At 40.2% G+C, this 15,181-nt stretch overlaps 1 protein-coding gene across 1 annotated transcript in view; it reads right to left on the bottom strand.

Moving 5' to 3' along the window:
- Nucleotides 1-10,062: 10,062 nt before the first annotated feature.
- Nucleotides 10,063-15,181, bottom strand: part of PDS5A (PDS5 cohesin associated factor A) — a 73,095-nt gene continuing 67,976 nt past the window's right edge. Inside the window, exons 30-32 of the mRNA XM_017823450.1 lie at nucleotides 14,194-14,333; nucleotides 12,909-13,014; nucleotides 10,063-10,419 (exon numbers count right to left, since the gene is read on the bottom strand). Of these exons, the coding sequence (XP_017678939.1) occupies nucleotides 10,063-10,419; nucleotides 12,909-13,014; nucleotides 14,194-14,333 (603 nt within the window). The remainder of the gene's footprint in view (nucleotides 10,420-12,908; nucleotides 13,015-14,193; nucleotides 14,334-15,181) is intronic.

Below are 15,181 nucleotides of genomic sequence, written 5' to 3'. Positions count from 1 at the left end.
ACTAACCTCTGCTTTTGAAAAAGGCAGCAAACTGTCCTGGGCTGCATTAAGCCAAGTGTCACCAGCAGGCTGAAGGAGGCACATGGAGTGGGAGTGCCAGGTCCTGCTCTGATGGGCTGGGCTGGAGGCAGCTGGCTGTCCACACAAGCAACTGTGGACTAAGGGGTCTGTGTCTGTTCAATGTCGCTGCAAAAGAAGCAAATAGACACAAAAGGGCCACATCCTGTAGACGTGAAATGACAAAGCCCTCTCAATAGCAAAAAGGTTAAAAAAACCCCTCACCAACAAAAACCTAAACGCCAACAAAAAACTAACCCACATTTTGGCTTAAAGTTACAATGTTTTGGAAAGAAAGCAGCTCATTGATGCAGAATCAAATTACATTCTGGTATCATCTTGGCCAACTGCTTTGGGCAGCATCCAAAACCATCCTCAAGAAACAATTCACATAAGGAAATGCTTAGAGCAGGAACCCTGCCCTGCTCCCCAGCAAAGACTAAGAGTATCCTTGGCATGTGGTGCGGTTCCCATGTGGCAGGGGGAAGGGGCTTGGGCATTTGGGTAAGTGGTCTTTTGGAGGAGGAACCCATTACCATTTCAAGGCAATGAAGAGTGACCAAATAAAAAACAGATCTGAGCTCCTGAGATCTGAAGAAGATGGCAAGTCGGTCTTACTAAATTTAATAGGAAGGCCCCTATACCTGTGCTTGTAGCTCTGGGGGTGGAAGTGCCCTCACAAATAGCCAAACAGTATCTAATACCTGATGGTTATGTGGGAAAGCACTGTGCTGGTCAGACTCAACATGCTTGGTGAAACTGTGTAGGAGATGCAGTGGTGCCACAGCACTGGTGGTGCCCATCCCCCTTTCCACAGGCACAAAAAAAGCCTCAGGGAGCAGTAGTTTACAGACAGCCTGGGGGGATGATGAGTCAAGGGGGTGGATGCAGCACCTGGCATTTTAGCTGTGACCAGGTCATGTAAAAGGGACATGATCTCAGGTTGGTATTAAGTGGTTGGGAGTAAGTTTGGCCTGGAAATACTCCGATACTCTAAAATCTCACCAGGAAAATGGCTTTGAAACTTGGAAAGCCACAGAGATGACCGTGTCTACCTCATGGTCAACACAACAGGACTGTAAATGCCACTGTGAGCTTCTATGTACAGTGTATGAGGGTTTGGTGATTCACACACTGTGGAAACCAGAAAGGATTGAAAATACACCCTCCTTCTGGGTGGGGGGATGCTGGATCTCCTGTGATAGCTTGTTATAGTCCAGACGACCAGAAAAACTTTCCTCAAGCATCTGGAGATTTGGCAATTCAGTGCATGTTGACAGACTCTGAGGCAGTTCCTGAGGTGACAGTGTGGCTCACAGGCTGGGTGACAGCACAGTAACACACAAGTTAGAGAACCTGCATGGCAGGTGCACTGTGAGAAACACCCCATCTGACAGAGGGTGTAACAGCAGCAACCAGTGCTGACCTAGGGAGGATACCTGCTCTGAACGTTGGGTCTTTGTGGGAAAAGCAGAGTTGAAAAGCCTGTTACTAAAGCAGAGCCTGATAAACTTTGAAGTGCAGGCCCCCCACAAGTATCAGAAATGAATCATAGCATGGAGTCTGCTTTCTCCCCAAATCCTTTTATGCTCAAAGCTAAGCTCATGCAGATGGAAATGAGAAGGTAATGCAGAAGATCAACGTGCAGGCACGGTTGGATACAGCAAAGGGAGTCTGGAAGAACAGCTGGGAAGCAATGTACTACAGTTGGAAGATTGAGAAAAGGGAATCAGAAAGGGCACTGAGGAAAGGTACAGAGCTACTGTGGTCACACCCACCCCAAGACTGTGCATAGCAGCTTCCTTGTCCATGTCCCAGCCTGAATCCTGTCCTGGTGTAACAGTATATGGAAAGATAAACAATGGTTGCTGCTACCACCATCCAGAATAATTTATCCAGACTACAAATTGCTCTCTCCTTTCCTGGGAACACTCAGGGATTGAAGGAGGTGATGTCCTGAATTACTTGAGAAGTGACAGCCTCTCCTAATTTCACAGGAAGTGGAGAAGACAGGGCAGCAGGGAGCACAGGGCACCCTGCATGCACTCTGGAGACAGCACATAACTGATGGCTCAGACCTTGGCCACCAGCACAAACCTGGCTTGTTTCTGGTTTGGGGGCAGTACTGAGATGAATGATACAAAGGCACCTGAATATATGCCAAAGTAAATGGTATTCTCAGTTTTCACTCATACCACAGAGCAAAATATTCTGCGTGTCCCAGCTTTCCCTGGGGTAGGGTGCAGGACTCTGTGCCCACTGCCCAGCCAGATGCTGGCTATTGCAACTGTGCCATGCCAAGGTAAGAAATCAGATGATTGCCTATGAAGTTTCTAAAGCACGCAGTGACTCCCCACCTGCTTTACAGCCATCGGACCCAAGAGAAACTCAGCCATGATCACCCACCATCTCTTTCTTCAGAAGCTTTGGTGCATCATAGTCAACACATCAATTTCTGTTTCCAGGGCAATGAAAGAAGAATTAAATGCCTGAACTTAAGGAGCAAAACATGTATTTCTTGTTCTGGAACACACCTGTCTTGCAGCATTATGCACACACATCTGAGCCCTCATGGCTGGCAGGGTGGCAGGAAGATGCTCAATGTACCAAAGCGATTTGGTCACGCTTCTTGCCTGAGCTGGCACACTGCTGAGACTGCACTGCTGCCAGCACAACTTCAGCAGGTTAAAAATTAGCTTGGATAACCTCTGTGCTCCCACTGAAAAACAGACATGTCTCTCCTGTTGGCTGTCCATTTGTGTTCCCCGTGGATGTTTCTGCTCTGCTGACCATGGATGTAGCTGTGCAGTTGAGGAATCTTCTAGGTTCAGAGTTGAACGGCTTCTTAGAATCATTTCTTGCCAAAGCTGAAGGGGTCACCGTGAGCCTGACTTCCTCCTGTTGGCTTGTAACACCTGCCACTGCTGTCTGACATTCCCCTGATAAGTTTGTCATGACTTTCACTAGGCAGGGAGAAGATGCCCTGTTGTGGGTCAGAAAGGTGTTTCCATCAGGTTAACAAGACTTTCCAGGGCAGTGATATGATGACTGCACACTGCCTGATATGATACCAAGGCGGCAAAGAACATGCTCACAGCACCTTTTGGCATGTGATGCTGTCTGAATTCAGGTGTGATGCTGCTCCTACCAAATCCTGGAGGACACATGGCTGTGCCTTCGGCTCTTGCAGCCCAGGCAAGCAGGAGGTTGTCTGAACTGCAACAAGCTTTTGCCTGTGGTCCCACTCATTTCTTTACAAGCAGGTGCACACGCCAAAAACTTGCTCATCTCCTTTTAGACTGCAAAAAAATAAGGCTGCAAACTTCCCTGGAGTGAGGGATGTTCCTACTCTGAATTTGTAGTATACCAGGGAGTCAGATTTGTGAAAGTAGTCATCCTGCGGGTCACCACACTGACTCGGTGCTAGGGAATCTCTGATGGGAGCTGTGGAACTGGCCACCTGCAGTTAGAAGCAGATCACAGAGTGTGAGATTGAAGGGAAAAACTGGGTCACACACACCCTTTGGTCTCTCATGTAGTAAACTACAGGAATAGGAAATTTGGACCCACTCCCCTGACTCATGCTGTACAGCAGGGAAGGGAGAGGCTATCAGCAATCACCTCTGCTTGTGTACCCAGACTTCCAAGTTCTTCTCCTGAGAAGTTTGGTCTTGTTTGCTGCCTTCCAGGAATGGAGGAAAATCGATCCAGGGAATGTCTGGATTAAAAACTTAAAGAACAGAAGCTGCTGCTGGCTTTTGAAGTTTAAGAGTATTTTATCTTACTGTTTAAGCTTTCTTCTGGCCATCTGACTACCTGGGGTACTCATCAGCAGGATGATTCCCTCCTCGTCAGTAATTTAAGATTCAAGGGCTCCAAGGCTTCAAGAGACCCACCAAGTGCTGCTGTACAGAAGAACTTTGCTACTGCCTTTTAACACCTTGCTATTCCTTGGGCTGAGACCAGTTACTCTGCTTGGTTATCAGCTATGCACACCTGCAGCCTGGCTGGAAAGTCGACTTGGTAGTCCAGTTTTAGTTTGGGCTATTTCCTTGACCACCAATTTGGGACTTGATTTCCCAGCACAAACAGAACTATGACTACTGATAAGTACAGTAGTGGAGCACACATGCAAGAGAACTAGGTTCCACATGGATGATTTCTTTAAAAAGCAAGTTTCCTACATATTGCAAATGTTTGGTGATACCATATCTTTCTGTATCTTTAGAGGAAACAGCTCAGCTGTGACAGCCCCACTAGTTAATTTGACACTCAAGAGCCAGTTTAATGCTGAACTTGGTCCAACAATGTGAGCCAAGTATCTAAAAGCTGGAAGTGCATTTTAGATAAGGTTTTGTTGTTTATCAGTTCTAAAACTTACAGAGCTTGTCAGCATGTGCAGAAAAGGTTTGTAATGCATATTGTTTTTCCTGTTTAAGATTGCTCTAGACAACATTATTATTTTATCCAAAACAACTATTCAGATTTAGTTTTGTTGAGTGGTAGAGGTTTAATTTAGTATGTTACAAAGTATGTTCTCAGAAGAGCCTTCCTGTCTTACTGTGATGAAAGCCATGCACTCCAGGCATCAGAGAACACAAAGAAACAGAAAGAACTGTATGTCTGCTAAGAAACACAGCCACACATTTATGAAGATGAGAACTTAAAGATGATAAGAACTTGGCTCTAACTATGTAACTGAACGTGAAACTCAGCACCTCTAAATCCTACACTGGGTAAAAGCCATAAAGACTGGGTTTTATCGGGCTTTCTCTTTATCGCACATTAACAAGGGAAGAACTCTGAGCCTCAGTTTCCTTATTACAATGAGAAAAACCTCACTCTGATGTAAAACATTTGAAACCCCATGTATGGCCATGTACAACCCCACACACCTTTTTTTGGATAATTTGCCTCCCATTCTCCAGTTTTATTCTGATTGCTCTTCAACAGAGTTTATTTTTAAAGCCTCGTAAGTACTAGCAATGCATAAATTATGTATGTATAAAAATGATGTCTGTGCTTTCTGTATCCAGGCTGAGCTGGTCGAGGGAGGGCATTGTCCTGCTCTGCACTGCACTTCGGAGGCCTCACCTTGAATATTGTGTGCAGTTTTGGGCACCACAATATAAGAAAGACATGAAACTCTTAGAGAGTGTCCAAAGGAGGGCAATAAAGATGGTGAAGGGCCTTTAGGGGAAGCCATATGAGGAGCGGCTGAGGTCACTTGTTCTGTTCAGCCTGGAGAAGAGGAGACTGAGGGGAGACCTCATTGCAGTTACAACTTCCTTGTGAGAGGAAGAGGAGGGGCAGGCACTGATCTCTTCTCTGTGGTGACCAGTGACAGGACCTGGGGGAATGGCCTGAAGTTGTGTCAGGGTAGGTTTAGGTTGGATATTAGAAAAAGGTTCTTCCCCCAGAGGGGGGTTTGGGCACTGGAACAGGCTCTCCAGGGAAGTGGTCAAAGCCCCAAGCCTGACAGAGTTCAAGAAGTGTTTGGACAATACTCTCAGGCACATGGTGTGACTCTTGGGATGGTCCTGTGCAGGGCTAAGAGTTGGACTTGATGATCCTTTTGGGTCCCTTCCAACTTAGCACATTCTGTGATTCTATGAATGTGCTGTGACTGCTCAGTGTCCCCTGGCCTCCGGGGACACTGCTCTGACAGAGCAGGCAACCCTGAACAGCACCACGGCTGCTCTCAGGACTTTGGCAAGGGAAAAGTGGGGGCAGGCAGAGAAATGCTGTACATAACCTTGTCTGGGGTAAGTTCTGAAAAGAAACCAGTGGATCACCACTAGACATTAAATATAGTTTTTGTAAGCTGCATTTTGGCTCAAAGCTGCATTTTGCCCAGCATAATTTACTTCATGAATGTACCAAATGATTCCATTGATAATCAACATGTAGAAGTAACTCAGATGTCCACTTAAAAAAACACAGGAGAAAGAGACTCCATTTGCAGAAAGCCAACTGCAAACCCTGCTCTGAGCATGACACTGAACCTTCTGAAACCCCTTGTAACCTAAATTATTCTATCATGATTCCTTGAGTAACTCGATATTTGAACTGATTATATAACCAAACAAAAACGAAAAAAAAGGAAAAAAAGAGAAAAAAAAAACAAAAACGAAAAAAAAGGAAAAAATCAAAAAATTATCCACTTCACAAAAATCAAAGCTTTTGGAAACAAATCTGAATATTTGCAAGATTTGTCAAGTCCAGATTTCAAATCACTGTTAGAGGCACACCATTAGGTACCAGAACTCATTTCTAAAAGCAAGTTTCTTTTTCAGGTTTCCCAAAAACTTCGAACTAAAACATTTTAAAATTAGTTTAAATCAAAGTGCTGTAACTTTCATGAGAGAGAAGTATTTGACCAGAGCCTAAAAAGAAACTGCATTATGATCAGTAAATCCATCTTGTGAAATGATTTCAGTTTTAGAAATCAAACTCCTGATGGATGCATAATTAAATGCTTTTAAAATCTCCTGGTCTCCCTCTGTAAAAAGCATTTCAAATCCCTCAAGTCAAAGCATCACAGATTGCTTTAGAAGGAGAGCTGCACACACCACTTTATGCACAGTCTCATTTTCTGTTAGACAGGAAAAATAACACACATTGTTACACTCGGTAAGAAAGACTTAGTCATTGTTCAAGAGCACACAACCCATTTTAGGAGGACAAGTAATCCTTAACTAATGTCACCAGCATCCAGCTCTTCTATAATGAATCCAGGGATTTCAAAACAATTAGCAGAAGAGAAATGGGGAACTGAGGCACTGGGAAACAAAGCAAACTCTTCACTGTCACTCTGCAGACCAACCCCCTTCACAAGATAAAGCACTGTAACTTTACCTAAAAAACTTGTCTCTTAAGCTACGTAACTGTCTGCATTACAACTTCTTTGCTCCGTACAGTATTTCTATGAATGTCCAAGTCTATGCACAGACATAGCAATTTGTTTTCTGTGAAAGAAAAAAAAAAAAAGTTAAAAAAAGACCGCCATGTGACACCTAGAAGCGTTTATTTTATGCAACAAACTTAAATATGATCATGTGTACATAAAAGTGTACACTGTATCTATGCTGAACAATGCCAGGAAACATAATATTGATGCAACAATCTTCTAAAATAAACATTAAAAAATGAGCCTGGACAGGAAGACAAAATGCAAAACAGACTTACTTCCAATCAGCACAATGCTTAAAATTGAGAGCAATCCTAAACATTTCCAACTTTCCTTACAAAGCTGCCAAAGTCCAACTATTTTTAAAAATTGATTTTTTTTTTCTTTACATCAATAATAAAAATCTGGTGACAAACATTATAAAATCAAATGCTGGACTGTCTTTACCCCTTTAAAATTTAGAATATTCCAACAGAACCGCAGGAGTAAAAACACTTAAAAGTGATATATGTTTTTATAAAACAAACATCAATATGTACAATTATTGCAAATTATATTAAACTAAAATGGAGGGGGAAATTAAAAAATGAAATGTCTACTTGCGAATTAATAATAATTTTAAGTGATTACTTTCCCACTCTGATAAAAATCAGAAAGCAACATTTATAAAATTGCCACCACATGACTTTTCATAGCAGGGAACTGAAATCTGTACATCTTATTTTTGCAGAAAAGTAGGCAGGCAGAAAGAATTATACATAAAACAGTCTCCAAAGGTAAAGCAAAAAAAACTTTTTGTGATTTTTTTTTACTCTAGTCTTGTTTAAAATCCATTCAGTAGACTTCTACCTTTTCTGTGAAACATGGGAATACCTGGCTCTAGGATCATGAATTTTCAATGTCAGTGTAAGGACTTTCTCTGACTTTCTTTAAAAAAAAATGCAGCATGAAAATTAATGGTGTAAATACACTTTTAAACTCCAGAATGCAGGAACTGGAACCAAGTGTTAAGCAATTTGCTTAATTATTGACTTTTCATAAAAAAAGTCTCTGGGGAAATAAGTACAGATGCTTTTAGCCTCTTTCTCAAGAGTTTCTGCTTTACATTTCCATTGAGAAGGATTAATTTCATGTGAAAGGGAAGCATAGTTTTCCTTCTGGTTTCAGAGCTGAAAGCTGTGTGTTTTGAAGTAATTTCAGTTCCTGTACAGGAAATTTCTGAATCCTAGTTTTGCAGAAGCTTGGAGCATGCCTTTATTTGGCCTTCATTTCCTCCCTTTTCGAGCAAGTTTTCTTTTTACCTATATGGGGGCAGAAAGGAAAATACAAGTTAACTGTAAGGACACTGAAATTACAATTGATTCAGAATCAAATCCTACCAAATATTGTTTACATTTTGGCTTTTACAGTCTTTATACTGTGATTCTTCCAACTCTATCTTATCTCTTCTCCACAATCACATAATTAATTGAATACAGCTGAATTTCGTTATTGTACAGCACAACTTCCTGATAAACTCTGAAACAGACAAGTCGAATTGTGCATTTCATAATTCCACAACTGAGTAATGTTTTTTCAGCATAAACAAAAATACAGTTATCTAATGCTTTCACTGGAATTGAGAATAAGAACAGTAACTTGTTCTAATTAACTATAATTACCCAGGTTTATAAAAATAGCCCATCTTATTTCAGAACAAGCACTACTTCAAATGTTTTCCAAATATTTATAGTAACTTGTATATTTCTACTTAAAAGCAAAGAAACCTATCAGACACAGCTGTTTTTACACACATTTTTTTCTAGATGACAAATTTCTTTGATTTCTTACTGTATAAGCTACAATAAAAAACCCAGAGAATTGTCCTAAATAAGATGCCTGCTACACCTTAAGGAAGCCTCCCTCCGCTATCTCTGTATCCTCAGTATCTTCCTGGCTGCTCCCACAGGCCTTAAAAAGATCCATTGCATTTTGGGAGTATTCTGGACTTGAGTCTATCTCCAACAGTGAATCTCCATCACTTCCAAGCACCTGGCTTCTGAAAAACGTTAACAATGTTTTGGTATTTTGTCCAAGAAACACTGAGACATTACATATTTTAAAGATGCTATCTGATACAAGTGGCTTATTAAAGGCTATGGATAGTGCAATTTGTTCTGAAGACTTAATTTCTTGTATAAAACAAGCATTGCAAAGCAGTACACAAACATGACACTCTTCACAGACAGAACATTTTACTACTGTATAAACCTTGCTTTGAGAATAAAAGGTAATTATTTTTGATCAAGGTTCTCTGCAAGATCTTGGACTTAACAAAATCTTCAGAAAGAAACTATTCCAATTATACTTTCTTCCTTTAGATTAATTTGTGATTTTTTACAGCACACTGTTTTGCTGACCTTACTGCTCTACCACTTTTGCATTGAAGTTATTAATGTATCAGATCCAGCAAAACAAACTTCTCAGTGTTTATGCACATTTATAATTTGCTTACACTGGAAATCAAATCAACACATTTAAACACCAGAATATAGAAAAATAAAATATCATCCAAGAGCTGTTTTGTAGTTTATGCAGTTTCAAATTTTGATTTACTTAAAATAGATATTAAAATCCTGTTAATATTAAACAAGCACAGACCCAAAAGACCAAAAAATAGTTACAGTTAGAATTACAATCTTTTTCTGTTCATTCAAGATAGTAATTTATCAAGTCTTTGCTATCAATGAAGCAGAGCAGAGTACCTGAATGCCTGTGTACCTGGCATTAATGAATGCACTGAAAAATCTTTAGCTCTTTGTTCTTTTACACAGCAATGCTAGTAAGGGGAATCAGGAGGCAACAGACAAAAAACCCAAACTGGTGAAAACAGGTAAGTTTATCTTGTTCCGATTAAACAAATTCATTTCTCCAATTCCAGCTGCCTTCCCCCAGTTACTTCGAAAGTTAGAACTCAACATGACACATGGTGGATCATGGTGTCCACTGTGGTTTAGTTGTGCCCTCAGCTATTCTAGATTTGTTATAATTGCAAATGCAGGGTCTTGAGACAGGAAAGGACCACCCCACCGATGCATTTCATTATTTATTTATTTTTACCTCTGTAGATCAATTTGTCTCTGTGCTGCCGCTGGCTTTTTCGCTGTGTCTTGCTGTTTTGGTGCTTTGGCATTACCTGCCTCTAAACTCCCTGGACTTTCCTGATTGGCTGCTGCTCTCTTCCTTCCCCTGACAGGTGGTTTGTTTGTTTCCTCGTTTTTTGCAGTGGTACCCTGAGGTTCCGGTTTGGTTGGTCGCCCTCTTCTGGTTTTTGCTGCTAGCGATGGGCCTGTTTCATCTACACTTTTTTCTTCTGTTTTTTGATGAATATTCTCAGTTCCAGATGCTGTTGCTGTTCTTTTTTTCCCACGTTCAGTGCTGTTTCCTTGTGTAGCCTGATCAGAATTAATCTCCTAGAAAATAAAAGTCATGAATGTGAAGGAAAAAAGATTCCCAAAGGCAAACTCAAATTGTGACCTCCCTCCAACAGAAATAAAGAGGTTTTTTAAACTTTCTTAAGTGTTCTTATAAAACACATCACATGGTCTTAGACCTAATAAGAAGTTTTTTACTAGATGGGATTTTGGACATTCTTCTTGCAAAATGATTTTCTGAATCATCTGTAATATCTGCACCCAATGAACCTTTCAGTTGCTTGAGAGAGAGATTACGGTAAGACTAATAATTTCAGCACCTCCCATGACGGTTCTTCTGGACAAGCTCCTTTTACTGCCTCTTTGTCAAATGACAGGAGAGAACCGAGGAACAAAAACAATGATTCCAATACAGCAAATTATATTTACTTCAACATGTGCAAATTTTGAGACCAACATTCGGTAATGTGCAGATTACCAAAGTCCTAAGTGCCAGTAAAAAAAACTCAAGGCTTACAGGGGATAAAGGAAGTAAGACCAAACCATAAATGAAACTTGCAGTCTTTGTTAATTCAGTCATGCCTGAATAGGTATGGCCTACATGCACGTTTTTCTCCATACAGTGAATAAGGCAATGGACATGATTAAATACCATGAAGCCACATCTGTACATGTGAAACAGAAAGGGTGGTGGCACTGTACATCTCTACACAGAGCAGTATTCACGTGGAAACAAAGAGGAAGGAACTGGATGCTAAGCCTTCATTTGAACATTGACTTCCAAAACAGTTAGGAGAAGGGGTAAAAAAAGGGTACTAAAGAAGTATGACTGGGATGACTTAGCAATTTCAAACAAACCAATTAACGTCACTCACTATTCTAAGCACTGTGTCTGAACCAAGGACTTTTTTTGTTTAATATTCTATCATTATTTCTTAAGTGTTCAAATGAGTCAGGCAGTCTCTGTAATCTTTATTACTGTTCTAGCAGCTTCATAGCAGACATTTACAACTGCTATTCATAAGAACTTTACAGATAACCACTCTTTGAAATTTCAACTTCAAGAACCTGGAAAGTATTTTTGAAAATTTACTTTATATACACTTTCCCTAACTTTTCTATGTGATGGTATAAATCCAAACCACCTGCTTATTACTCTGATTTCTTCTAATCAAAAGAGACTGAGCAGATATTTAACTTCTTAAAATGTGTACAGCATAATCCATCTAAGTATCCCTACATTATTACAAAAATCTATTTTAAATCACTGAATCATCCAGGTTGAAAGTGATCTTTGGAAACCATCTTGTCAAATTTTCTGATGCAAGCAGGGCCTCAGGGGTTATCCAGGGCCCTTGACAAGCCAAGCTGTGAACAGTGACATTTCACCACTTTTCTGGGCAGCCTATACCACTATCACAATGTAGATTTTTTTAATTTTTTTTTTTCACTTGCGTCCAGATAGAATTTCCCCTGAAGCAACTTCTGGCTGTAGCCATTTGTTCTGTGAGCATGCAGCCTCGAGAAGAATGCTTCCATCTTTTCCATAAATACCTTTTAGATACTGAAAGGCTGATTGATCCTCTCCAAGGCTTCTCTTCTGTACGCAGAACAAACCCAACACTTTCAACCTTTCAATACGATAACATCTCCAAGCCTTTATCACCTTGGTGGCCCCCTGCAAAGCTCTCCAGTTTTTCAATATCCATGTCAAACTGGAGAGGATACAGTATTCCAGACACAACATTCCAGGTATGGCCTACTGAATGCCAAATAGGGTGGAATAACAGCATCCCTCACTCTGCTGGCTATGCTCCTGCTGACACAGCCCAGACCCAGCTTGCCCTCACTGCTGCCAAGGCACTCTGCTGACCCACACTGTGCTGGTTGTCCACGGGAAATGGTCCCCCAGGTCCTTCCCGGCCAACCTACTCTCGAGCCAGGCAGATCCAGTGTGCTGTACAGCTGCTTGAGCTTAATCTACCCCAGGTGCAGGACTCAACTGTGTTAAACTTCATTCTACTGTATGGTTTAGAGGTTAAAAAATGATGATTTACACATGTTGTTCACTCCCTAATGGAAGGGGGGAGAAGCATAAAAATATTTTAAAAAGTTTAAGTAACATTTCAGTTAGATCCAAAAGTTAGATGTTTATCTCATGCCATAGGACCACTTGACATTTTCCTGGCAGTATCTTCAGTTAAAGCTACTACACATTTGAACCTTCACTCTGAATACCAGCCCTACTATTACTTATGCTGGAAAACACAGAATAAAGGTGGGAATATTTTGGAATTTTAGAACAGAACAAAGTCCATTCACATGAGCTCTAGGAATTACTCTAGATAAAATAAAGAGCAGTTTTAAAACTAAGGGGTCTTCTCTCAGGCTAGGAAACCAACAGAACTACATGAAATGAAACTGGATATGACCAGTTCCTCAGAGACCACCTGCAGTGATGTGTACTGAATAAACTCCCAATGCCAAGCTTACTACAGACATACAGTCCATAAAATCCCCAGACATACCTTGTTTTTCACAGGTTCTGTCTTTGCTGGTGTGACTGAAATAATCCTCACAGGATTTTCATCATTTTCACTGACCCCGGTTTCTGATATATCTGAACTTTGTTCCCTGGAAGCATAATTGAATACAAAATAAAACCAAAATACACAGAAAAGAAGAAAAATGTTTGGAATTACTTTAAAAAAGGGGGGGGAATCAATACAAACCAGCTAAATTAATTTAAAAAGAACTGAATTTGCCAGAGACCACATTTAGATTTTCTTTCCCAGAAATGAGAAAGGTTTGAAAGGAATTGACTAGTCATTGAGCCAAATCCCTCATTAGACACACCACCTTGCTTTGTGCAAACTTAAGACCAGAGCTCTAAAAGAGGCTGTGTTTCTTTTTTCCAGACAGAAAAAGCTGATACTAGAAAAGGTAGTGAAGAATGAACACCAACAGTGCTAAAACTTCAAGTTAATTTACACAAGCATATAATAGCTTTAAAACCAAAATAGTTAAAAAAATAAACAAGACTATTACAATATATATCATGCACACTTACAAAACAAATTCTGAATGGAGTTACACTTCCCTTTGACCTTATGAATTGTAGCAACTAGAGCTGACTTTCCCTGCTTTCTTTAACCATTTATCTTAGCCAGGTAGCCAATTGCAAAACAAATGAAACAATTTTAAAATTTGAAATTGTAAATTGTTTCTCCAGATTTACAATAAATTTTGAAACTCTGGATTCACATAAAAATAATGCTTACTAAAAGAGACACTGAATATTGCAACCATATGTTGCATCTTTCCACTGAGATCCTGCTCTGCTTCGGCAAGGTCTTTTTAATCATTCTTAATCTTAAATAGATCAGAATATTTAATCTACAAAGTTTTCATCAAAAAAGCTGCTTGTAACCAATCAGGATTAATCAGAATTTATACATAAAAAATATGCAAGTTGCAAAATCTTTTTAGTACTAATTACGGCTGCTCTCTTCAATTAATACATTTTTCTGATGTAAAAATGATTATTAACCCCCAAAAATTTCAGGCAGTATAGTGTCTCCTCTGTGGTATTATATGCAATTACAAGCAAGACACAGCTAAACACTGCACTGAATTTTTGTCTTCTAGAATAACCACCCAAGACAAAAAGACCCCAACCCCATAAACTGAACCAATATGGAGATTTTACCTATTGAGAACTAACATATTTTTTAAAACCAAATCATCTTCTGTCCTAAAACTTGCAAGTAAAGGAAGTAAATAGCTGATGAAAGAAACTTCAAAGTCCATTACCTTGACCTGTTTCCTGCAGAAGCACTCAGCTCAGAGTTTACACTGCTTCCAGTCTCTGATCCTGTAGTTCTAATATATGGTCTTCTTCCAGTTGCAGATAATGGTTTGTTTACTGTACCTAATACACCAGTTGGTTTTGGCTGGAAGAAAATGTTTAGATCTTTAAAAATGACAATATTCCATTTTTAAAATACTTTGAGTATTTTAAAATACTTTTTCTGGATTAAAATTCTTGATCACAATGCCATCCGTTTAAAGCTACAGACCTCATCTTTACTTAAAACCCACTGTCTATCTTACTTTTATTTCTCATAATTCAACAGCACTTTATCAGTTGCCTTACTTTCTCTCATGCTTTGAAGAGATAGCAGCTGGAGAATTTTCAACAACAGCCAAAATGTTAGGTAATAGAGTTGAGAGCCTCTGGGTAAGGATGAAGGGAAAAGCAAACAAAGAGGATATTGTGGGAGTCTACTATCAACCACCCAGCCAGGACATCACCACCAATGAGTAATTCTACAAGGAATTATAGGATCTTTCTGGATCAACTGCCCTCGGCCTTATGGCCAACTTCGGCCCTGTATATGGGGACAGCAGACTTTGGGCTTCTCTAAGGTCTTCTGGGAATCTGCCTTTGAAGGTACTGGGATCCATGAATGCTGGCCACTTTTTAAGAACCATCTCTTAAAAGTGCAGAAGCAGGCAATTCCAAAGTCTAAAAAGTCAAGGCAAGTGAGGCAGAAGGCCAGCCTGGCTGAGCAGGGATCTTCTTCTGGAACTTAGTCAGAAAAGGAAAGTGTACAGCTTTTGGAAGCAAGGACAGACAACATGCTGTACACTACGGTGCTGTTCACCACCACAGGGAGAAAATTCACACGGCTAAAGCTTGATTAGAGTTCAAGTTGGCCAGCACTGTGAAGGACACAAAAGGGGCTTTTTCAAATATGTTAACAGCAAAAGGAGGATCAGAGAGAACACTGTGCCCTTA

The sequence above is a fragment of the Lepidothrix coronata genome, unplaced genomic scaffold (genome assembly GCF_001604755.1).
Source record: "Lepidothrix coronata isolate B3197 unplaced genomic scaffold, Lepidothrix_coronata-1.0 Scaffold0, whole genome shotgun sequence".
NCBI lineage: Eukaryota > Metazoa > Chordata > Aves > Passeriformes > Pipridae > Lepidothrix > Lepidothrix coronata.
The sequence above is the reverse complement of the archived record's forward strand: the minus strand, read 5'-3'. Positions and strand labels throughout refer to the sequence as shown.